Below are 23,347 nucleotides of genomic sequence, written 5' to 3'. Positions count from 1 at the left end.
GAAAGGAAATATCCAAATACATGTCTTATTTTTTTTTTCAATAATCCATATTTGTAGCAATGAAATACTATTGTTCCTCCCCCAAGTAATAAGATAAATTATTGGTTACAATATAGCTATGGTCTATATTCTCTATAAAGGACCAGAAATGCCTTGCTTACGTATCATTAGGAAATGCATTAACATAAATACAGCAGTAAGAAGGGGTAATACAAAAGTGTGTAAACTATAAAAACGGGTCAAAGTGGATTGTCCCACACTAGCACTTCCACGTAATAACTCTACCAAAGGCGATCCTATTACCGGAATAGCTTCCGGAACGCCTGTTACGATTTTGACTGCCCAATAACCAATTTGGTCCCGAGGTAAGGAATAACCTGTTACGCCAAAAGATGCGGTCAACACACCCAGAACCACGCCTGTAACCCAAGTTAATTCGCGAGGTTTTTTAAAACCACCAGTGAGATAGACACGAAATACGTGCAGGATCATCATTAAGACCATCATACTTGCCGACCATCGATGAACTGATCGGATTAACCAACCAAAGTTAGCTTCAGTCATTATGTATTGAACAGAAGCAAAAGCCTCAGTAACGGTTGGACGATAGTAAAAAGTCATAGCAAATCCTGTAGCTACTTGTACCAAAAAACAAGTAAGCGTAATTCCTCCTAGACAATAAAATATGTTAACATGAGGAGGAACATATTTACTAGTTATATCATCTGCAATCGCCTGAATTTCGAGGCGCTCTTCGAACCAATCATAGACTTTATTGAGATAGGTAAACCAAGAGGACCCCCCCCCCCCGAGAACCGTATATGAGAATTTCATCTCGTACAGCTCAAACAAAAACACCCAAGTATTAGCTGAAACGGATATGGAATAGAAAGTTTGAAACTTCTTAATCTTTTCATTCAATTTTATCTGAAGACACAAAAGAGTGAAAATCCGAAAGCTCTTTTTTGTAGTTGTAATTATAATGCCAAAAAATCAAGTCGGCGCAGTCGTCTTTATGTTGATCGTTACAGGCCTCTTGAATCTTCTATTTACCTACTTATTTCTTTTTCTTTGCTTTGATTTGTTCTTTGTATGAAATGTGGCTTTATTCTTGTTTTCTTTCTTTTTGATAGGAATTCTCTTGTTAAGACCCTATGAATCAATTGAAACTTCAGATTCATACCAGAACCGCGATGATTCAATAAAACCTTCAAACTAAGTCCAAAGATTCTTTGAGTAAGAACCATTGGATCATCACTTATTCAATCAATAGAATAGATATAATAAATAAAAATACAAAGAAAAGAAAGGTTTGTCCTTTGATCAAAATAAGCATAAACTAAATGAGAGTTTGAAAGAATAAAAAATCTTTCGATTTATAAATAATATAACTCTTTCTTTGAATTTTTTTTTTGAGTCCGGCCGCGAGGTTTGAATATTAAGTATGAATCATAGTTCAAATACTTTGTGATCCATTTCATATATTCCGTGCTCCAGATACTAGAATGACTATCCGACGGGATAAAACTATCTCGATCAAGATGACAGACCCATTTTCTGTACTATCAATAGGATCAATTATAACAAGTCACACACTCATATTCCGGAAATACAGAAACAAATAAATTTCGCGGTCGAACTACCGAAATAGAATGGGGCTAAAAAATCCGAGAACTAAAAGTTTCCATTTTTGTATTGAAACGCGAGGCTTCGTGATTCTTGTGAATCTAATTCATTGAAATTCCATCCAGTAAAACGGAAGAATTATAAATCTCCAAAATAATAGATAAGAATATCGCAAATAAAGCCATTGCGACACCCATCAAAGGAGTCGTTCCCCATCCAGGGGCTACCTTACCATATTCCGAATTCAATGGTTTCAAAAAATCCCCTACAACAGTTCGTCTTGGACCAGATCTAGAACTACCCTCAACGGTTTGTGTAGCCATAAATCTTATTTTGTATTCAGTGAGATCTGTTGACTTTGTATATCATTCCGCTGTAAATAAACAATCTTATCATAGACCCATTGTGATCTTGAAATTATATAATAATGGAAACAGCAACCTTAGTCGCCATCTCTATATCTGGTTTACTTGTAAGTTTTACTGGGTACGCCTTATATACTGCTTTTGGGCAACCCTCTCAACAATTAAGAGATCCATTCGAGGAACACGGGGACTAATTGAAGTAATGAGCCTCCCAATATTGGGAGGCTCATTACTTCAATTGAGATAATGAAAAATCATTTCATTTTTTTAGTTAGAATTTTAGGCGGTTCTCGAAAAAAGATAGCGAAAAAAATTATCCCTAGAGTAGATACTAAGAGGAATGTATAAACCAATGCTTCCATAAATTCGATCGTGGTTTACAATTATAGCTTCCGTACCTGTTTATTTGGAATCATCTCCCGAATAAAGAAAGAACAAGAATCAAAGAAAAGGCAGCGATTAAAATCAAGATTTTTCCAGCAGCCTATGGCAAATCACAAATAGAAGTAGAAGCAAAAAATAACAAAGCAATCTTGCATCAGACTACTTGTCTTCTTGTAGTTGGATCTCCAAGTTTTTGGAATGCTCCAAATTCCACTTGAGCATCCAAATCTGGATCAATACCGGCAAAAACATCTCTGAACAGGGTTCTAGCACCATGCCAAATGTGTCCGAAGAAGAAAAGCAAGGCAAACGAAGCATGCCCAAAAGTAAACCAACCCCTCGGACTGCTACGAAAAACACCATCGGATTTCAAAGTAGCACGATCTAATTCAAAAATTTCACCCAATTGAGCACGTCTAGCATATTTTTTCACAGTAGCAGGATCACTATAACTCACTCCATTGAGTTCGCCGCCATAGAACTCAACAGTTACACCTACTTGTTCGACACTATACTTTGATTCTGCCCTTCTAAAAGGGACATCCGCTCTAACAATTCCGTCTCCGTCTACCAAAACAACCGGAAATGTTTCAAAAAAAGTAGGCATACGACGTACAAAAAGTTCACGCCCGTCTTTATCTCTAAAGATAGGGTGCCCTAACCACCCAACGGCTATTCCATCCCCGTTGTCCATTGAACCCGCTCTGAATAATCCTCCTTTTGCCGGATTATTGCCAATGTAATCATAAAAAGCTAATTTTTCAGGAATTTTAGACCAAGCTTCTGATAAACTTTGATTTTCGGCTAACCCAGCACTAACCCTTCGATATATTTCTTGCTGGAAGTATCCTTGATCCCATTGATAACGAGTAGGACCAAATAATTCGATGGGGGTAGTTGCTGAACCATACCACATAGTTCCGGCAACAACAAAAGCTGCAAAAAAGACAGCAGCTATACTACTGGAAAGGACGGTTTCAATATTTCCCATACGTAATCCTTTGTATAAACGTTGGGGCGGGCGGACACTAAGATGGAATAAGCCCGCTAATATGCCCAATGTCCCTGCTGCAATATGATGAGAGGCTATTCCTCCCGGAACAAAAGGATCAAAACCTTCCACGCCCCACGCCGGATTTACAGGTTGGACCTTGCCAGTTAGTCCATAAGGGTCCGACACCCATATTCCAGGACCATACAATCCTGTTACATGAAATGCGCCAAAGCCAAAGCAAGCCACTCCTGAGAGAAATAAATGAATTCCAAAAATCTTGGGCAAATCCAAAGAAGGTTTTCCTGTGCGCTCATCACAAAAAATTTCTAGATCCCAATATACCCAATGCCAGATAGCTGCCAAGAAGCACAAGCCAGAAAACACAATATGTGCTCCGGCCACACCTTCGTAACTCCAAATACCCGGATTTGTTATAGTCCCCCCTGTAATACTCCAACCGCCCCATGAATTGGTTATTCCTAAACGAGTCATGAAGGGTATAACGAACATACCTTGTCTCCACATTGGATCAAGAACGGGATCGGAGGGATCAAAAACGGCTAATTCATATAGAGCCATTGAACCGGCCCAACCAGCAACCAGAGCCGTATGCATTATATGAACAGAAAGCAAGCGACCGGGATCATTCAATACGACAGTATGAACACGATACCAAGGCAAACCCATGGAAATACCCCTTTATCAACGAAAAATAGACACTATGTAACTTTATTGCATTGGAATACCTCCCCTTTTGGGTGGATTCTTTCGGAGAAAGGATTAATATTTGTTCTATTCCATTAGTAATTAAGGGAAGAATTCGGCTCAGAAGAAAAAAGAGAAGCAGATCTATTCTATACCCGATAAGTATCAATACGCAATGGGGGTTGATCCTATTTTTTATGAATGAACGTATCCCTATTTGTTCATCATTCAAAGGACCTATTGGTAAGAATTCTCTTTCATTCATTCTGTCTTTCTTTATTTTATGGCCTTATTCTATCTATGTATAAAATATGAGGCCAATATTATTAAGACCATTATTACGCTTCCAGATCAAAGTGAAATATAGTATTTAATTCTTTTTCTTTCCTTTAATGCCTATTGGTGTTCCAAAAGTTCCTTTTCGAAATCCGGGAGAGGAAGATGCAGTTTGGGTTGACGTATAGTGCGACTTGTCAAATATATTGGGTCATATGGGATTCCCCCGTTCTCTCGCCCGATCGAGATATCCTCTGTTTCGCCCAAAAAAGATTGATTGAATTATCAAAAATTTGTAGCGTGAAGTGTAATGAAGTGCAATTAGAGATCCATTTCATTTTTTTTGGGGGGTATCCAGATTAATATTTTCAATTAGAATGATTTATGGTTGGCTTGGTTGGACCGAAAAAATGAAGCATCCAGGCTCCGTTTAGAAAAAACCCAATTGGTAATACATTTATGATTACCACCTATATCATAATCATAAATCTTTTTTATTTACAAATTCGAAATAGAAATAAGAACGATTTCAAACTATTAATCAATCGAATAATATGAGAAATACGTTGAATATTTGGCGGAAAACATGAAAGAAAAAGGAATTAAAATAAAAAAGGAAATGAAATCATAGCAAAAAGATGTGGTATTGGGTCATTTGTCCTATATGCGCAAATCAAAATCGGGCGGATCTTTACTCGGAGTAGAGCATAAACCTAAAAAAATTGAATAAAAAATTGATGAAACCCATTCAGGAACAAGAAAATGACATCGTGATTTGGATTGAATCCCAATGAAAAAAAAATAGATCAATGAAAAGTTTGTGCGATAAGTTTAGCGAATTTTTCTATATTATAGATTATAGGAAAACGGGCCAAAACTTATCTTTCTTTAATTTCATTTTATTTAAAAAATGTAAGAAAAAGCCCCTTCGTTAGAAATTAGAAGTTAGAAAAGGCACACTAGAAAAAACGAAGGATGGCTGGAATCTACACATTGATTTTTTTTTCGCAATTTTTGTTGAACCGTATGCATCAAAAGGTGCCTGTACGGCTACTAAGGGATACAATTTTATCCTAATCAACCGACTTTATCGAGAAAGATTACTTTTTTTAGGCCAAGAGGTTGATAGCGAGATCTCGAATCAACTTATTGGTCTTATGGTATATCTCAGTATAGAGAATGATACCAAAGATCTGTATTTGTTTATAAACTCTCCTGGCGGATGGGTAATACCCGGAGTAGCTATTTATGATACTATGCAATTTGTGCAACCAGATGTGCATACAATATGCATGGGATTGGCTGCTTCAATGGGATCTTTTCTCCTGGCCGGAGGAGAAATTACCAAACGTCTAGCATTCCCTCACGCTCGGCGCCAATGAGTTTTTTTTATTTGATGGAAAGAAAAAAGAAGACTATGCCTTCGCCATATGAAATATGAATTAGTAAGTAATAATAGCATGGCACTTCGAATTCGATATGATATTTTTTTTGATTTCTTTTTTTTTTCAAACCATTAGATTATGTATCGAAAGAGTAGTATGAGAGAAAGGGCATTTCCAATTTTATCTTAGCTTTCGTGGGCCCATCTCAGCGTCACAAACTTTTTTTCTTTTCACACCAGAGGCTATTAACAATATTTATAACAATATTTATGTTATAAAATAAAAGAGTACGAAAAAAAAAGACTATTTTTTTCTTTCTTTTTTTTGAAAAAAAAAGAAACTTTGGGATTGCTGAATCACAGACGAAATAAATATATAAAGCAACGGAGCCATCATAGTATTTTTGAACTTTTCCGAAAAAAAAAAGAAGGGTGGTAATTGGATTATTTAGTGATCTGGGTCTAATAGACGCTCTCTATATTTTCTCTTTTTCTTTTTTCGATGAAAGAAAAAAGAGAATTCCATTGTAAAGCCGTATGCAATGCACAAAAAATGCCTGTACGGTTGTTCAATTCTATCTTTTTTTCTTATTATTCTTTAGCTATTTTTAGCTATTCTTCTCGCCTCATTATGTGAGTTAGAAGAACCTTTTATTATGTTATATCATCAGGGTAATGATCCATCAACCTGCTAGTTCTTTTTATGAGGCACAAACAGGAGAATTTATCCTGGAAGCGGAAGAACTACTGAAACTTCGCGAAAGCCTCACAAGGGTTTATGTACAAAGAACGGGCAAGCCCCTATGGGTTGTATCCGAAGACATGGAAAGAGATGTTTTTATGTCAGCAACAGAAGCCCAAGCTCATGGAATTGTGGATCTTGTAGCGGTTAAATAAGTTAAATAACAAATAGCAATAGCAACGATTTAACACCAATCCACAATTTAATTAAGATTGATTTAATCCCTCTTCTTCCTTTCCTTCTTAACTTAAGCCTAAAGCCTAAGGGGTTAATATTTTATTAATCTATTAAATAGAAAAAGAAGTAATTCAGAATCATCTGGTTAGGATCGATCTAAACCAGTCTATTATGTATATAATTCAGTATGCCAACTATTAAACAACTTATTAGAAATGCAAGACAGCCAATTAGAAATGTCACGAAATCCCCTGCTCTTGGGGGATGTCCTCAGCGCCGAGGAACATGTACTAGGGTGTATGTGCGACTTGTTCAGATCATGGGCTGAGAAAAAAGAAACAACTTTTTCAGTATCAACGATCCGTACCAGTGAATAGAATGGGGTTCGTCCGTTCACTATCTAAAAAAGCTAGATCTACCATATCCTTCTATTGTGTATGAAATTTATGGTTTCCATTGGCGCAAATCCAATCTTAGAATTTAAGATGAGAAAAAATTCCCCATTGGTAGCAAATGCTTATCCATTAAGCGGGGAAAATCCTATTTAAAAAGCAAAAAGATTATGCTTCGACTCTTGCAAAGAACGGACTAACAGGGTCAGCTGCCCAATTAATCCTCATCCTTACATACCGTTACTGTATAAGATAGATCTCGTTGTGAAAGATCTATTACTGGAAAATTTATGAGTAGAGCCGAAGAGTGTGAACTGTACAAGTTACCAATTAAATGAAGGAATGAGCTCCGGTGTATAGAGAGGACCTCACCGTTTAAGAAGTAACCATAGAAACGATGGAACCCACTATTTATTTATCCATTTCTATTTACTCCTTTATTTTAGTTAATATGCTTTTTTTGATACCTAGTATCAATACAATTTCTTATTTCAAGGCGAAATGCCTAGAAAAAAGGAAAAATCGTGGTCGGGACGGTTAGAGTAGCAAAAGCCATTGGAATTTTTATTTTATACATTGGAAGAATCCGTTTTGTTATTAATAGACTAGAAAAGAATAACTGAAAGAAAGAATTAGTTATTCATCAAAATTTCTTTTATTCAATGACCAGAATTAAACGGGGATATATAGCTCGTAGACGTCGAAAAAAAATTAGTTTATTTGCATCAAGCTTTCGGGGGGCTCATTCAAGACTTACTCGAACTATTACTCAACAAAGAATAAGAGCTTTGGTTTCGGCTCATCGGGATAGAGATAGGAAAAAAAGGGATTTTCGTCGTTTGTGGATCACTCGAATAAATGCAGTAATTCGTGGAGTGGGGGTATCCTATAGTTATAGTCGATTAATACACAATCTGTACAAGAAACAGTTGCTTCTGAATCGTAAAATACTTGCACAAATAGCTATCTCAAATAGGAATTGTCTTTATATGATTTCCAACGAGATTAGAAAATAAGGAGATCGGAAGGAATCCAACGAAATGCTTTAAATGAAATGGGGTTCCCTCGAGAATGAACTCGGGGAAGGTAGAGTAGAAATTAATATGATAAAAAATTCTGATTCTGATAAGGTCATCAAAACAAGATGAGCGAAGACGCTCAATAAAAAAAAGATTTTTTTTCTTCCCCAACCGGATTCGATTCTTTTGAAGGGGTAAGCCTATTTATTTCTGGTTCTAAGAGCAGTAGTTCTAGTGGTCGACTCGCTTCTTTCAAACTGTTTCTCATTATTAAGAAAGGGTAACGAAGATAAAATACGAGCTTGTTTTATAGCAATAGTAATTAATCGTTGTTGTTTTAAGGTCAATCTATTTACTCGCCTAGATAATATTTTTCCTTGTTCACTAATAAATCGACTAATTAAACTCATGTTTCTATAATCAATTCGATCCCCCGATTGGATCGGGGGCAAACGCCTACGAAAAGATCGCTTGGATTTAAGAAAGAGTCGCTTGGATTTATCCATGATTTCTTTATTCCTTATTTCTAATATTTCTAAAAAGAATCCTATCCCTATCTCTATTTCTAAAATCCTATTTTGAAAATTCAAATTATAGAATTAATATAATAAATAGGATTTGGTTTGTTTATTTTATTATTGTATTGTTTATTTTATTATTATTTATCATTTCAATATATAATTTAAATATATATAAATTTAAATATATTAATAATATTTAAATAAATAATATTAATAATATAGAAAGAAAATATGCGTTATATAACTAATTATATACTTAATATATTATATACCTAATGTCATATTTTCATATTCTCGGGAAGTGGTGACATACGAGCACTTGATTCGATTTATTTCTTTATCTCCCCGTGAATTGTATGTTTGTAACAATAAGGACAGAATTTCTTCAATTCCAATCGACTGGGCGTATTGTGTCGATTTTTTTGAGTAATATACCTGGAAATACCCGTTGATTCCTTATTAACGCCGTTTCGAACACAACTGGTACATTCCAAAATAATCGTTACTCGGACATCTTTACTCTTGGCCATGAACCTCCTTTGAGTTTTTAATTCACCCAACTTTTCTATTTTCCGATCAAAAGCGAAGAAGAAAGGAATGAAAAAAAAAAGAAATAAAAGTTGCTAACTCAAAACCAAATCTTGAAAGATTTTGTTGCAATCAATATAGTAAATCAATATAGATTTATAGTAATAGTAAATAATAAGAATAAGAATAAGTAATACAACGATTTCGAACTCTATTTAGAATCAAACCACCGTACGGTATTTTCTTTAAGTATCTTGTAGGATACTGTTGTTCCAGCCACATTTCTCTTTTCGCTCTACTAGTAATTTAATTGGAGCTTGAACCCGAGTTTCGGTGAGGTTGAATCCACTTTTTTCGTTCTACCTTCCTTATTTATTTTATCTAATTCTTATCTAATTCTAAAAAAAAACTAAAAAAAAAAAAAAAGGGGGGGCGAGAGAGTAGTCACAGATATTTGATTGTATCTCGATCTAATCTTTTTCGCCCCGTCCCGCGACAATAACTCGAATTAAAAAAAAGGGAATGTTAACGCATCCGGGAAGAAACGATTGATCTCTATCAATAAACCCGCTAAAGAACCGAACCAGAGAGTACTTAGTACCGGTGCTACGGAAAGATATGTTTTTAGATCTCGCATTTAAAATCCTCCTTCTTTATCGTATTACATTATGGTAATACATATATAATCGCATGTATGTGTGGTTAAAGACCACTTGGATTTGTCTATTTGTACCCGGAATTCCTAATTCAAAATTCAAATTTAAATGTACAATGATTCGATAGATAAGATTTTCCCTTTCTTAAAACAGCAAAACAAAATAGGTCCCTTTCCGCCTGAGAATTCCCGCGAAAAATATTCATTTATTATTCATTATATGGTTGTTATATGATATGAGACCAAAAAGAGGAAATGGAAAGATCCGTTTTGTATATCAATAGATGAAATAAGGGTGTGGAAAACAAGACAGGGATTCTCTACAATGACATTGTAGGCCAATTGAAAGGGATGTAGCGCAGCTTGGTAGCGCGTTTGTTTTGGGTACAAAATGTCACGGGTTCAAATCCTGTCATCCCTACCTATTACTTCTCCTTTGAGCAGTAACGAGGGAGTCGTTTTAGATTGATTAAAATTAAGCATACATAATCTATCGTTTTCTCATATTATATATGATATATGATAGTATAGTTGTGCGCGATGTATTGGGGTTATAAAATAAAAGAATCCTCTTTTTTACAGTCTTATTTATTAAGAAAGCGCTCTTAGTTCAGTTCGGTAGAACGTGGGTCTCCAAAACCCAATGTCGTAGGTTCAAATCCTACAGAGCGTGATTCCGCTCTTGTTAGGTCGAAAATTACACCGAACTGAAAAAAAAAAAATTGAACAGCAATTCGAATTTGACCTCCTTGGATTAAATTATTAAATTAAAATTATTAAATAAATTGAAATTAAAAAATTTAAGAATTAAAGGGGTCAGTCAAAAAAAGGGTATGTTAATTAATCAAAGGTCCAACTGATCACCACGTCTGTATTGTAAATATGCGGTTACGAATAATCCAGCCAAAGTAATAGGAATTAGACCTAAGACGATTCCAAATAGAAAAACTTCAATCATTTCAATTTATTTGAAAGGAGAAAAAGAAAGGTAATATCTATCCCTAAATATTAATTTCTATTGCCCATGAATATCAATACCTAATAATTGATAATTAACACGGTAAGGAGCTATAGAATATATGGAATAGGGCAGAAAGCTTTGTTTTTATGAATTGTTCGTTCATTGAATTAATTTTCAAATAAGTCGTATCTTACTCAGACCAATAAATAAAGCTGAGGTTATAGTTAAAGCCGCTAGTAAAAAACCGAAATAACTAGTTATAGTAGGCATGAAGGAGCTAAATGAAATATGTTCTTTTTATACATATGTTTATAAAGCACTTACCTAAGTTTCAATTTTTAAACGAGAGGGGGATAAGCAAAAATACCAATTGAAATAATAAGTTCAATTGAAATTTTTTGCTTCATCAATCATTATAAACGGTATTCACAAAAATAGAGCGGCAGGACAAGAGTAGAAAAGAAAAAGAAATCGATTCATCATCTTTGTAGTTAGGTCAAGAAAAAACCTTTGGATCTAATACAAGAATACAAGAAAGGCCGCCTCACAAATTTAGTAGAATTTTTTTTTATTCCTTCCTCTTTTTTTTTTATTTTTATTTTAAGGAATTGCTTAGTCGTCTAGTAACAAGTAAGAGTAGTCGTTAGATATAGATAAAAAAAAAAGAGGGCTTCCAACAAAAAACAAAACCTCTTGTGCAACTACGAAAAAAAGTCAATTTTTATATTTCGCATCTAATTGACTTGCGGAAATATGATAATTTCCTTCATGAATTATTATAAACCAACTCGTTGGATTCACGGGTTACCTGATCTTCCGTTTCTAGGCCCAAGCCAATACCTCCAGGAATTTGAGGAATTTTCTATTGCATGATACCTGGTTATACATCGACAAGCAAGAAGAAGAAAGAAATTATCTAGCACTTCACGTCGATATACTGTTTGAAATTGCGTTGCTGTGTCAGAAGAAGGATAGCTATACTGATTCGGTATACTCTAAAAATACCTTTGGTACAATATTGACGATCTCACAAAGATTGAGTTTCGGTGAATTCCCATTTACTGATCCCATCTTTTACGGAATCGATCCCCTACAAGAATATGTGGAGCTCGGCATGTCTGGAAGCACAGGAGAACGTTCTTTTGCTGATATTATTACCAGTATTCGATACTGGGTCATTCATAGTATTACTATACCTTCCCTATTCATCGCGGGTTGGTTATTCGTCAGCACAGGTTTAGCTTATGATGTGTTTGGAAGCCCTCGTCCAAACGAGTATTTTACAGAGAGCCGACAAGGAATTCCATTAATAACTGGCCGTTTTGATTCTTTGGAACAACTCGATGAATTTAGTAGATCTTTTTAGGAGGACCCAATGACCATAGATCGAACCTATCCAATTTTTACAGTGCGATGGTTGGCTGTTCACGGACTAGCTGTACCTACCGTTTCTTTTTTGGGGTCAATATCAGCAATGCAGTTCATCCAACGATAAACCTAATTCGAATTAATTATAGAGCTATGACACAATCAAACCCGAACGAACAAAATGTTGAATTGAATCGTACCAGTCTCTACTGGGGGTTATTACTCATTTTTGTACTTGCTGTTTTATTTTCCAATTATTTCTTCAATTAAGAAAAAAAAGAGTAGTAGAATACTAAATAATAGTAGGAATTCTCTTATCCCATTCGGAAGGATTGTATCTCATAATTATCTATGACTGTTTATGTCTTTAGCATGACCACTTGATGAAATGCGGAGGGAAGCGGGATAAATGGCCGATACTACTGGAAGGATTCCTCTTTGGATAATAGGTACGGTAACTGGTATTCCTGTGATCGGTTTAATAGGTATTTTCTTTTATGGTTCATATTCTGGATTGGGTTCGTCCCTGTAATATGGAATAATGGATAATGGGACGAACTAAGTTATAGGCATGAAAGTGTAAGAACTCAACGGGGCCCGCCTCCTCTTTCTTTGTCTGATTCGCGAGGAAGGGTCCCGTTGAATTCTTAATGATCATGATCATAATATTTTGGTCGTATAAATGACAACAAATGGATCACTTTTTCCGATGATTTTTTTGAAAAATGAACTCAATTTCAATTAATTGATTCATAGCATCTGCTCTTCGATAGTATCTATCGATACTTTCAAGGTTAGAAGAAAAAAAGGAATCACTCAATTGGATGACACAATACAATATATATTTAATATTTCTTTTTTTTTCTGTCGACCAGATTCAAACCTTTTCTAGACTAGTCTAACCTTACTCGATTTATTTTAGTATTTCATCAAAGTTTGAAATTATTTTATAAGTTTATCGCCTTGATTCTATTTTATCAAAAAAAATCGGTAAGGATTCCTTCTCTTTTTTTTGGTTGTCCATTACTTAGTATATTATACTTATTTCGACTTATTTTATACTTATTATATTATCCTTATTACTTATTCTATTATAAGTAAATCGAAAAAATAAAGGGTTCTGAAAAATCTGGAAAAATCGAAACTAAGAATAGAAATCTTTGACGAACGGGTCCCGGAATTGTTATTATTTCGACACAAGAACACAAGAAAAGGGTGTGTAAAATTCCTTTTCTTGTGTCGAAGGCTAGAAAGACGAAGAATACTCCCTGTTTGTTCCCCTCATTTAATTTATCCTTCCTTTCTATTCTCCACTTACTTATCTTATGTTTAGTATCTACTCAAATTGAATTTAGAAAACAAAACCTATTCTGTAACATTTAAATCTGACACTGACAATAGGAATATAATTACACCCCCCCCCCCCCAATTTAGTCCAATTTAGATTGAAAAAAGAAAAAAAAAAGAGGTAAAGACAAATAGTCTTCTTCACAATATACATATTTTGTTTTGAATGCGGTAAAAGCAATTCCTAGAGAAAGAATAGAAACAAGCAAAAGACTTTTCATCCCTTTTTTCATTATACCTAACCTAATTGCCAGGAATAATTTGTTCTTTTTTACAAATTTGATGTTGATAAATCCACAGATCTAGAAATTCATTTCGGACACTTGAACCTTCTCAAACTGTTTCTTTTTAAGAACCAAAAAGATTTGTGCAAAAACAATAGATGCCAAGAAGAACAAAAGACCTTGGACGCGTAGTGGGTCTTGAAGTACTATTTCTGCATCCCCCTGACCAAATCCACCCACATTAGGATTAATTGTTAATGGTTGATCGAGTTTGATAGATTCACCCTCTGAAACAAGAAGTTCTGGTCCTGGGGGGATAATATCAACCACTTGATGTCCATCCAAGGCATCCGTTATGGTTATTTCGTACCCCCCTTTTTCTTTTCGTATGATTTTGCTTACTATACCTGTTGCCGTAGCATTATAAACAGTATTGTTACTTTTGTTCCCGTCGGGATAAATCTGGCCCCTTCCCCTGTTTCCGCCTACGTATATGGGATATTTTAAGAAATGAGCATCCTTATTACTAGCAGGGTCTGGGGAAAGAATAGGAAAGGTGATTTCACTATATTTTTTACCAGGAACAGGACCTATCACAAGAATATTTTTCTTAGTGGGGCGGTAGTTCTGAAAAGACAGATTGCCTATCTTTTCTTTCATCTCGGGCGAAATACGATCAGGCGGGGCTAACTCAAACCCCTCTGGTAAAATAAGAACAGCACCCACATTCAAAGCCCCTTTCTTACCATTAGCAAGAACTTGTTTCAGTTGCATATCATAAGGAATTCTAACAACCGCTTCAAATACAGTATCAGGAAGTACCGCTTGTGGAACCTCAATATCCACGGGTTTATTCGCTAAATGGCAATTGGCACATACAATACGCCCAGTTGCTTCTCGTGGATTTTCATACCCCTGCTGCGCAAAAATGGGATATGCATTTGAAATGGAAGCCCCGGTTATTATATAGATCATGAGCGATACGGAAATGGATCGAGTAATCTCCTCCTTTATCCAAGAAAAAGTATTTCTAGTTTGCATGGTCCAATCATTGATCCCGAAAATTTCTACAATAAAATTAGGTAGGTCACTAGTATAGTTCCCTAGCCACGATTCTGCTATTTACTTTTACTGAAAACTGAAAAAAAAAAAATGACTGAAACAGAGGAGAAATTGTATTCTCCTGATGGGTAGAAAGAGTAAAGTAAGTACGACTTTGCATGCTTTGCTTATCTCGAAAGTAAGAAAGATTCTAATTGAATCCGTGAATCATTTTTCAGTCATTCATTGAATGATAAATAACTACAAGTGACGGAGATACACGATTTAAATAACGAAAGATCCAATATTTAAAAATTGTATCTAGAATGACTGGAAAAGTAGAAACAAGACCAGATATAATTTGATCATTATGAGCAAATCCAAAATCTTTGTATATAGAGCCAATCATTAGTTCCCAACCGTGGGGCGAATGAAATCCTATACATAAATCTGTTAATAAAAGAATAGAAAAAGCTTTTATTGTGTCGCTTAAATTATATAGGAATTCTTGAACCCAAGAGTTAAGAATAAGAAGTTCTTCATTCCCCAAAATAGAATAACCACTTAGAATAACGAAACAGATTAGATTGGTCGAGAAGTGCAAAATCGTATGGATATGATCCTCATTGTGCAGCTTGATCAATTGGATCGTTTCTTTTTGGATTCCTATACGAAGCTTTTGTAGATGTGTTTCCGGGTATTCTTTTATCATTTCGTCCAACAGGAAGAGTTCCTCTACTTCTATGAATTGTTCTAGAATACTCTTTTCTTGAATATCATTCAAAAAAGTTTCGGATTGCCTAGTATCCCACCAATTAGTAATCCAAGATTTCAGACTTTTATTAAATGAGAGAGAGATCCACCAGGGCAAAAATACTATAGATGCAAGATATAGAAGGGGAGTGAATGCTTTCTTTTTTGCCATTTTTTCATCTGTGAGTTGTTAATGAACCCACCTCATTCGTTGACTTTATGTGATCTAATCTTTCTATCAAGCATGCCTTTCATTATATTATAAAGTAGGGGCCCATGAATCTATTCTCTGTTTTTTTTTGATTCAGTGCTTAGCCCTTGAATCTAATTGAATCTAAAAAGAATACAGAATATAGAAAATAAGAATCCACTTTGAATTCGAATGAAATATATATATTATTGTTATATTGATATTGTTTTTGTTTCCATATATCTCAATTGATCAAATTCGAAGCAATTGCCCTCTTTTGATAACTGCCCGAAAGAACCGCTTCAAATAATAAAGATTGTTCTATTCAGATTTTGAGACGAAGGAGCGCCCTGTCTATATCAAGATCGCAATCAAATATGTCGAAAATTTTCGCGGGTTATCTAAACTATATATAGTCTAGAGTCCAGCAATAATTGAAAAAAAAATTAGGAAAAATATTATGCTGATCAAAAATGAGTGACAAAAAAAGACAGAAAAGTTATCATTACGTTTATCATTATGTTATAAGAAAGAAATCCACTTGTTTAGTTCTTTAGTTCTTTAGTTCTTAAGGAGCACAAAAGAAAGGATAAAAGGGGAGGGGCCAATTGAGAAAAGAAAAGTAGAGAAAATTTACAAGATATGATCTATCTGTATCTAACGTATCAACTCCAAATATTGCAAATAAAAAGCGAAAGTCTTTATTTCGATTTGATATATGAGATGAATCCAGTATTTCGATTTCTTGCTTATTTTGTTACTGAATTAAGTTGAGCGGTTTTACATTTACAGACGCATAAAAAACTATTTTTGTGGACAAAAAAAACTGTTTTTTTATGTTATGACTCTTCCGTATACGTCCGCTTTGGTTTGAATGGGCATTCTGAAGAAACTTCAGTTTAGTTCTGCTATAGAAAAAAGAGGATTCTTGGATTGAGCTTTTTCCTCCCGGCGAGAAAGCTTTTATTCTGCAATTCATTTCAAAAGACTTCAATCGGTACACGCAAAAAATAGGCCAATTCAGCAGCTTTTTGTTCAATTTCGCGCGGAGTCAAATTCTCATCAGTACGAGTCAAGGGAACGGCCCCCTGGCCTCTGATTTCCATATAAAGGACACGACGAGCATAAATACCCTCTTTAACTTCTATTCTGATGGACTGAATATCTTTCATAAGGAATCGTAGAAAGATGCGACGATTTTTTCCAGGAAAACCCCAACGAAAAATACAGACTATTCCCTCCTTTCTATCGAATCGATCATAACCACTGCCTACATTCCAAAAAATTGTGCACCACAAATAGGAACTAATAAAGAGGCCTGCGATCCCATAGAAAGACATCACGATTCCTTGTGGAAAAAAAACTATTTGCTGAGACGGAAATAAAGATATCAAATTCCTACCAAGATAACTAGAAGTTCCAACTAATAAAAACCCTAATGAACCAAAAAAAAGGATAAAGGCCCAGCAAAAATTGCTTGTTTTTCGAGATCCCACTATAAATTCTATCCATATAGATTCTGATCGCCAACTCATACATACTAGATCCAGTTGCATTTTATTCGAATTGAGAGAATAACCAAAAAAATTCGACTTTACTTTTTTTGTTTCCGAAGTAACTCTCATCAACTAGTACTATTTTGATATGAACTTTTAGAAGGAATTCATCAAATTGCTTCGATCTAAAATCATCCCCTTTATATGATCGCCTATACGGATCTACTAGATATATAGACTTTAATTTCATACATCCGTTCGGTACCGATCCACTTGCTATAATTCATTTAACCCTATACCATGTTTACGTATGCATAAGAGGGGCTTTTTCATTTATGTTCGGTTCGGGTAAGCCGGATGTTATACAATATTCTACTAAATAGGTATCCATGACATCTAAGTCTTGAAAAAAAATAGATAAGATTTGGTCTTGGCCCCATCGAATCTAAAAAATCTTAGTTTTTTGAACATACAAAGATAAAGAAGCCATTGCAATTGCCGGAAATACTAGGCCTACTAAAGGCACAAAAATAGAGGGAAAACTGCTGAAAGTTGTCATAAAATGGGTACCTCAATTTAATATTTGTACCTGTTATTGTTATATTGTTTAGTTAGAAATATATCTTATAACGATTATATTATAATTCGTATATTATACTAATTATATCTAAATACTAAGTATATCTAAGCGAATCTATATATCTAATAGATATCTAATAAGTGCAAGGAATGTAGAATTAAATAAAAGGACTTGCCCATCTTTTTAAATCAAATAAAATAGATGTATATGATAAGATAATCCACTTTCTTTATTATCTTACTTTATTCTTACTTTTCTTATTATTCTATTGTTCTTGTCTTCTAATTTGCATTTTTGAATTTAATAAAGAAAGAGTTTATTACAAATTGTCGAAAGATTCGATTCGTTAGAATCCGATCCAAGAACAGGGATTATTAGTAAAAATAGAATTTTCGGGAGATATAGAAAGATGCAAAACTCTATATTTCTATTCTATTTTTTCTCTATTTAAATTCTATATACATACGCAATAGAGGAGGATAAAATTCGTTTTATTTGTCTCTCCAAATTCGAATTTCATTTCACAGAAGGAAAAATTCGCTTTTTATCTTGTTGCTAGAGGTTTACTCATTAGTAATATCGGATAATGATAATAATAATTATCCACATAATTTGTTTTTCGACAATTCCTTTTTTTGTCACAAAGTCAAAGCCCATTACGCGGGCTTTGACTTTGATTCTGATAAACTAACTAACTACCTTTTCACTACAAATAAAAAAATTTCACTTAAGACTCTACTTGATTGAATTTTGATTCAAAGGGAAAAAACCGTGGAGCTGAACTAACTCACTCAGAACACCTTTTAAAGGATTACGTGGTACGATTGGATCGAATAAACCCTTATGGAATAAATATTCAGCCGCCTGTGAACCTTCCGGTATTGTTTTATTCAATGTTTGCTCAATTACTCTTTTACCCGCAAATGCAATATAGGCATTGGGTTCAGCAATAATGATATCCCCCAACATACCAAAACTCGCAGTCACTCCACCAGTAGTAGGAGATGTAAGAATTGATACATAAAATAACTTTTTATTTGATTGATAATCATATAAAGCGGAAGATATTTTAGCCATTTGCATCAAGCTCAAACTTCCTTCTTGCATGCGTGCTCCTCCGGAAGCACACACTAGAATAAGAGGTAAAAAATTATTGGTAGCATATTCGATCAAACGGGTGATTTTCTCGCCTACTACGGATCCCATACTCCCCCCCATAAACTGAAAATCCATAACCCCGATTGCTATAGGAATACCGTTTAGTTGACCCGTGCCTGTTTGAATAGCCTCAGTTAATCCTGTCTTTCTTTGATAAAAATCAATACGATCTTTATAAAGCTCTTCTTCAGACTGAAATTCAATGGGATCCAGAGAGATCATGTCTTCATCCATAGGACCCCAAGTGCCTGGATCAATCGAAAGTTCGATTCTATCTGAACTCCTCATTTTCAAATGATATCCACATTGTTCACAAATATTCATTTTTGAATTAAGCGATTTCTTATAATTTACTCCATAACAATTTTCGCATTCGCATTGAACCCACAAATCCTTGTATAGATCGAGATCATTAGAACTTTCTTTTAGAGTTAAATCATTACCATTTTCACGAGTTATTATATCGAAATTCTTGCCTTCACTACTATTTCCACCTTCGCCGCAAATGTAATTAGAAATATAATTATCATTGGAATTGTCACTACCACTTAAAATGGAACTATCAATACAGATTTGAGAACGAAGATAAGAGTCAATACAACTATTAATGTGATTATTCCAACCACAGTTAGTATCATTATCATACAAGTTAAAATGATAGTGGGGCTCATCATTTTTCGATCCATTATTCATATAACTAGAATTATGATAACTATAAAAAAAACTTTCTAGTTCACTCAAAAAAGAATGATCATTGTTAAGCTCAAAAATTTGATTTTCACTATCAAAATATATGGAATAACGGTCCTGATTACTATCCCTAATTAAAAAGGTGTCATCAGAAATGAAATTCCGAATGTCTTTGACGTCAACTAAATGATCAACCTTACTGTAATAACTAGAGCTGTCACTACAATCATGAATGTTTTTATCCGTATCATTTCGAGTCGGGTCTTCGTTTACAGTAGTATTTTCAACAGGACCAAGGCGGCTATCCATTGATTTACTTAGCCCACATCTGTATTCTAATTCTCCCTTAGACAAGATCAAATTGAACCATGATTTTTCCATAGAGCTTTCTTGCCTCTATTTCCATGAAAGTACAGTAGATGAATAGTCATTCGATGAAAAATCAATTGAATATTTTATTTCCTATCAGAATACGCATACTAGATACAATCACTAGGGTTATTAACGAACAATGAGTGAATATTGAAAGAAACGATTCTCTTTTGTGAGAACCTAGAGTAGCAGATATATGATAGGATAGAGCTCTTTTTTCTTTTGAATTAGAAATATCAATTTTCAATTAGAAATAGTGATTTCCCCATGTTGTGTAAAATCCGCACTGAAAAAATTGAAAAAAGAAATTTTTCTCCTATCAAGAACCTTTTTCGTAAAATCTCGTCTACTAATACAATAAGTTTCTATTCCAACACGGAGCCAAAAGGACAACATACAGGATGGGTAGAAGAAGTTGTGATGCTTGGCTCGATCCATGATCCGAAACCGTGGTATATAGGATAGAAAAGAATACACCAATCCTAAGGATCCATACATAGGATTAATTATGGACCCAGGAGAAAATTTGAGTTGTGTTTAGTCTTTTATTTTTGTATTTAAGATCTTGTATATCTAGATAAAAATATATCTATCAAAAATATAGACAATAGAATCGGCTCAATCCTTTTAGTAAAAGATTGGGCCGAGTTTAATTGCAATTCAACAAACCGACAGTAATTACTGGATTACAAAGTATCCATTGCTTCGAATTCAAATTTGATTTATGAAGCTGGTTTATCTCATTTTTCCACTTTATCTAATTTATCCACTGCGTCGAATTCAAATTTGATCGCCTTCCATACTTCACAAGCAGCAGCTAGTTCAGGACTCCATTTGCTAGCCTCGCGGATAATTTCATTACCCTCGCGGGCAAGGTCACGTCCCTCATTACGAGCTTGTACACATGCTTCTAAAGCTACTCGATTAGCTACGGCACCCGGTGCATTTCCCCAAGGGTGTCCTAAAGTTCCTCCACCGAATTGTAGTACGGAATCATCTCCAAAGATCTCGGTCAAAGCAGGCATATGCCAAACGTGAATACCCCCCGAAGCTACGGGCAGAACACCTGGCATAGAAACCCAATCTTGAGTGAAATAAATACCACGGCTTCGATCTTTTTCAATAAAATCATCACGTAGTAAATCAACAAAGCCCAAAGTTATGTCCCTTTCTCCTTCAAGTTTACCTACTACTGTACCAGCGTGAATATGATCTCCACCAGACATACGTAAAGCTTTAGCTAGTACACGAAAGTGCATACCATGATTCTTCTGTCTATCAATAACTGCGTGCATTGCGCGATGGATGTGAAGAAGTAGACCATTATCTCGGCAATAATGAGCCAAGCTAGTATTTGCGGTGAACCCACCTGTTAAGTAGTCGTGCATTACGATAGGAACTCCCAATTCTCTAGCACACATGGCCCTTTTGATCATTTCTTCACATGTACCTGCAGTAGCATTCAAGTAATGCCCTTTGATTTCACCTGTTTCAGCCTGTGATTTAAAAATTGCTTCGGCACAAAATAAGAAACGGTCTCTCCAGCGCATAAATGGTTGGGAGTTCACATTTTCATCATCTTTGGTAAAATCAAGCCCGCCACGTAGACATTCATAAACTGCTCTACCGTAGTTCTTAGCGGATAACCCCAATTTAGGTTTAATAGTACATCCTAATAGGGGGCGACCATACTTGTTCAATTTATCTCTTTCAACCTGGATGCCATGAGGCGGGCCTTGGAAAGTTTTAATATAAGCAGTAGGGACTCGCAGATCCTCTAGACGTAGAGCGCGCAGGGCTTTGAACCCAAATACATTACCCACAATGGAAGTAAACATGTTAGTAACAGAACCTTCTTCAAAAAGGTCTAAAGGGTAAGCTACATAACATATATATTGATCTTCTTCTCCAGGAACGGGCTCAATGTCGTAGCATCGCCCTTTGTAACGATCAAGGCTGGTAAGCCCATCGGTCCACACGGTTGTCCATGTACCAGTAGAAGATTCAGCAGCTACCGCGGCCCCTGCTTCCTCAGGCGGAACTCCGGGTTGAGGAGTTACTCGGAAGGCTGCCAAGATATCAGTATCTTTGACTTCATATTCAGGAGTATAATAAGTCAATTTATACTCTTTAACACCAGCTTTGAATCCAACACTTGCTTTAGTCTCTGTTTGTGGTGACATAAGTCCCTCCCTACAACTCATGAATTAAGAATTCTCGCAACAACAAGGTCTACTCGATATAAATGAGGAGTTAATGAAACCTTTTCGAAGAAATCTTTCAAAAAATTATCAACGAATCCGAAAGGTTCCTTATTAGACCATGGTATTTGATTCGCCAAATACATCATTATTCTATATTCTTTCATATGTATGGCGCAACCTGATCCGTGTTTTTCAAGTTTATAATTCCTTACTTTTTTTTGAATCAAAATTCTAAATGCAAATGAAATAAATGAAATAGAAATAGATAAGAAATAGATAAATAATATAAAAATAATACTAATATATATTAGAATATATATATAATAGAATAGATAAATATATAATAGAATTAATATTCTAACATCTAATATAAATTATATAATATATTATAAGCTCAATAAAATAAGAAATTCACCCTTGACAGTAATATATGTTGTATATGTAAATCCTAGATGTGAAAACAGGCGTAATTCGGCCCTGAAATGAAAAAAAAGGGAATATAGATGGAAAAAGGGGGGAGAGGTTGGACGTAAAGTAAAAAAAAATCGATATGCTAAAATAAAATATGAAATGAAATTGAAACAAGGCTAATGAGATAGAAATAAGGAATCATAAATAGAGTTCGGGTTCGAATTCCATAGATAATATGGATGGTGTTGCCTATAATGATGGACAAATGAAAGACTCTCCCAAAATTTTTATTTATCCACTTCCTATTTTGAAAATAGGTTGGTTGAACTTAAAAATTCCTTCATTGAATAAGGAAACAATCCAATTGCATGCACTTGAATTGGATGGGACCAACGAAATCGAGCGCTAACCCCCATTTCTTATTGAATTAACCGATCAACCTCCTGTCGAAGATTTATTTTGTATTAGATAATTTTGGAAAAAAAAATTGACATATTTCACTTTATTATGAAAATAAATCCTACTACTTCTGTTCCTGGAGTTTCCACGCTTGAAAAAGAAAATCTGGGGCGTATTTCTCAAATCATCGGTCCAGTACTGGATGTAGCCTTTCCCCCGGGCAAGATGCCTAATATTTACAACGCCCTAGTAGTTAAGGGTCAAGATACCGCCGGTCAACAAATTAATGTAACTTGTGAGGTACAGCAATTATTAGGAAATAATCGAGTTAGAGCTGTAGCTATGAGCGCTACAGATGGTCTAACGAGAGGAATGGAAGTGATTG

General features: G+C 34.9%; 24 protein-coding genes and 2 non-coding genes. All coding sequences in view use genetic code 11, as the record gives it.

Moving 5' to 3' along the window:
- Positions 1-132: 132 nt before the first annotated feature.
- Positions 133-1,600, bottom strand: petB (cytochrome b6). One transcript has 2 exons: positions 1,595-1,600; positions 133-834 (listed from the first exon to the last, which is right to left on the bottom strand). Exons 1-2 carry the CDS (start codon positions 1,598-1,600, stop codon positions 133-135), a joined length of 708 nt encoding a protein of 235 aa, YP_538966.1.
- A 127-nt stretch (positions 1,601-1,727) lies between these two features.
- On the bottom strand, positions 1,728-1,949 carry psbH (photosystem II protein H). Its single transcript has one exon. It carries the CDS (start codon positions 1,947-1,949, stop codon positions 1,728-1,730), a length of 222 nt encoding a protein of 73 aa, YP_538965.1.
- A 104-nt stretch (positions 1,950-2,053) lies between these two features.
- Positions 2,054-2,185, top strand: psbN (photosystem II protein N). The gene has a single exon. It carries the CDS (start codon positions 2,054-2,056, stop codon positions 2,183-2,185), a length of 132 nt encoding a protein of 43 aa, YP_538964.1.
- A 60-nt stretch (positions 2,186-2,245) lies between these two features.
- Positions 2,246-2,353, bottom strand: psbT (photosystem II protein T). The gene has a single exon. It carries the CDS (start codon positions 2,351-2,353, stop codon positions 2,246-2,248), a length of 108 nt encoding a protein of 35 aa, YP_538963.1.
- Positions 2,354-2,529: 176 nt separating this feature from the next.
- Positions 2,530-4,056, bottom strand: psbB (photosystem II 47 kDa protein). Its single transcript has one exon. The coding sequence runs from the start codon at positions 4,054-4,056 to the stop codon at positions 2,530-2,532; it is 1,527 nt and encodes a 508-aa protein (YP_538962.1).
- Positions 4,057-4,466: 410 nt separating this feature from the next.
- Positions 4,467-6,631, top strand: clpP (ATP-dependent Clp protease proteolytic subunit). One transcript has 3 exons: positions 4,467-4,537; positions 5,429-5,720; positions 6,404-6,631. Exons 1-3 carry the CDS (start codon positions 4,467-4,469, stop codon positions 6,629-6,631), a joined length of 591 nt encoding a protein of 196 aa, YP_538961.1.
- A 209-nt stretch (positions 6,632-6,840) lies between these two features.
- rps12 (ribosomal protein S12) lies at positions 6,841-6,954 on the top strand (one part of a trans-spliced gene, as the record gives it; the record has 2 gene entries for this part). Coding sequences YP_538959.1 and YP_538960.1 both cover positions 6,841-6,954 — 114 coding nt within the window.
- A 753-nt stretch (positions 6,955-7,707) lies between these two features.
- On the top strand, positions 7,708-8,061 carry rpl20 (ribosomal protein L20). Its single transcript has one exon. It carries the CDS (start codon positions 7,708-7,710, stop codon positions 8,059-8,061), a length of 354 nt encoding a protein of 117 aa, YP_538958.1.
- A 203-nt stretch (positions 8,062-8,264) lies between these two features.
- rps18 (ribosomal protein S18) lies at positions 8,265-8,570 on the bottom strand. The gene has a single exon. It carries the CDS (start codon positions 8,568-8,570, stop codon positions 8,265-8,267), a length of 306 nt encoding a protein of 101 aa, YP_538957.1.
- Positions 8,571-8,914: 344 nt separating this feature from the next.
- rpl33 (ribosomal protein L33) lies at positions 8,915-9,115 on the bottom strand. Its single transcript has one exon. The coding sequence runs from the start codon at positions 9,113-9,115 to the stop codon at positions 8,915-8,917; it is 201 nt and encodes a 66-aa protein (YP_538956.1).
- A 506-nt stretch (positions 9,116-9,621) lies between these two features.
- On the bottom strand, positions 9,622-9,750 carry psaJ (photosystem I subunit IX). The gene has a single exon. The coding sequence runs from the start codon at positions 9,748-9,750 to the stop codon at positions 9,622-9,624; it is 129 nt and encodes a 42-aa protein (YP_538955.1).
- A 365-nt stretch (positions 9,751-10,115) lies between these two features.
- trnP-UGG lies at positions 10,116-10,189 on the top strand. The gene has a single exon. It is a non-coding gene; the product is annotated as a tRNA-Pro (tRNA).
- Positions 10,190-10,368: 179 nt separating this feature from the next.
- Positions 10,369-10,441, top strand: trnW-CCA. Its single transcript has one exon. It is a non-coding gene; the product is annotated as a tRNA-Trp (tRNA).
- Positions 10,442-10,612: 171 nt separating this feature from the next.
- On the bottom strand, positions 10,613-10,726 carry petG (cytochrome b6/f complex subunit V). Its single transcript has one exon. It carries the CDS (start codon positions 10,724-10,726, stop codon positions 10,613-10,615), a length of 114 nt encoding a protein of 37 aa, YP_538954.1.
- Positions 10,727-10,903: 177 nt separating this feature from the next.
- On the bottom strand, positions 10,904-10,999 carry petL (cytochrome b6/f complex subunit VI). Its single transcript has one exon. The coding sequence runs from the start codon at positions 10,997-10,999 to the stop codon at positions 10,904-10,906; it is 96 nt and encodes a 31-aa protein (YP_538953.1).
- An 844-nt stretch (positions 11,000-11,843) lies between these two features.
- psbE (photosystem II protein V) lies at positions 11,844-12,095 on the top strand. Its single transcript has one exon. The coding sequence runs from the start codon at positions 11,844-11,846 to the stop codon at positions 12,093-12,095; it is 252 nt and encodes an 83-aa protein (YP_538952.1).
- A 9-nt stretch (positions 12,096-12,104) lies between these two features.
- Positions 12,105-12,224, top strand: psbF (photosystem II protein VI). Its single transcript has one exon. It carries the CDS (start codon positions 12,105-12,107, stop codon positions 12,222-12,224), a length of 120 nt encoding a protein of 39 aa, YP_538951.1.
- Positions 12,225-12,250: 26 nt separating this feature from the next.
- Positions 12,251-12,367, top strand: psbL (photosystem II protein L). Its single transcript has one exon. It carries the CDS (start codon positions 12,251-12,253, stop codon positions 12,365-12,367), a length of 117 nt encoding a protein of 38 aa, YP_538950.1.
- A 139-nt stretch (positions 12,368-12,506) lies between these two features.
- Positions 12,507-12,629, top strand: psbJ (photosystem II protein J). The gene has a single exon. It carries the CDS (start codon positions 12,507-12,509, stop codon positions 12,627-12,629), a length of 123 nt encoding a protein of 40 aa, YP_538949.1.
- A 1,117-nt stretch (positions 12,630-13,746) lies between these two features.
- Positions 13,747-14,709, bottom strand: petA (cytochrome f). Its single transcript has one exon. It carries the CDS (start codon positions 14,707-14,709, stop codon positions 13,747-13,749), a length of 963 nt encoding a protein of 320 aa, YP_538948.1.
- A 235-nt stretch (positions 14,710-14,944) lies between these two features.
- Positions 14,945-15,634, bottom strand: cemA (envelope membrane protein). Its single transcript has one exon. The coding sequence runs from the start codon at positions 15,632-15,634 to the stop codon at positions 14,945-14,947; it is 690 nt and encodes a 229-aa protein (YP_538947.1).
- A 998-nt stretch (positions 15,635-16,632) lies between these two features.
- On the bottom strand, positions 16,633-17,187 carry ycf4 (photosystem I assembly protein Ycf4). The gene has a single exon. It carries the CDS (start codon positions 17,185-17,187, stop codon positions 16,633-16,635), a length of 555 nt encoding a protein of 184 aa, YP_538946.1.
- A 406-nt stretch (positions 17,188-17,593) lies between these two features.
- On the bottom strand, positions 17,594-17,707 carry psaI (photosystem I subunit VIII). The gene has a single exon. It carries the CDS (start codon positions 17,705-17,707, stop codon positions 17,594-17,596), a length of 114 nt encoding a protein of 37 aa, YP_538945.1.
- A 756-nt stretch (positions 17,708-18,463) lies between these two features.
- On the bottom strand, positions 18,464-19,957 carry accD (acetyl-CoA carboxylase beta subunit). The gene has a single exon. It carries the CDS (start codon positions 19,955-19,957, stop codon positions 18,464-18,466), a length of 1,494 nt encoding a protein of 497 aa, YP_538944.1.
- A 731-nt stretch (positions 19,958-20,688) lies between these two features.
- On the bottom strand, positions 20,689-22,131 carry rbcL (ribulose-1,5-bisphosphate carboxylase/oxygenase large subunit). Its single transcript has one exon. It carries the CDS (start codon positions 22,129-22,131, stop codon positions 20,689-20,691), a length of 1,443 nt encoding a protein of 480 aa, YP_538943.1.
- A 939-nt stretch (positions 22,132-23,070) lies between these two features.
- Positions 23,071-23,347, top strand: part of atpB (ATP synthase CF1 beta subunit) — a 1,497-nt gene continuing 1,220 nt past the window's right edge. The window contains exon 1 of the mRNA in view: positions 23,071-23,347. This exon is cut by the window's right edge and continues 1,220 nt beyond it. Coding sequence (YP_538942.1) covers positions 23,071-23,347 — 277 coding nt within the window.

The sequence above is a fragment of the chloroplast genome of Gossypium hirsutum, assembly GCF_007990345.1.
Source record: "Gossypium hirsutum chloroplast, complete genome".
NCBI lineage: Eukaryota > Viridiplantae > Streptophyta > Magnoliopsida > Malvales > Malvaceae > Gossypium > Gossypium hirsutum.
The sequence above is the reverse complement of the archived record's forward strand: the minus strand, read 5'-3'. Positions and strand labels throughout refer to the sequence as shown.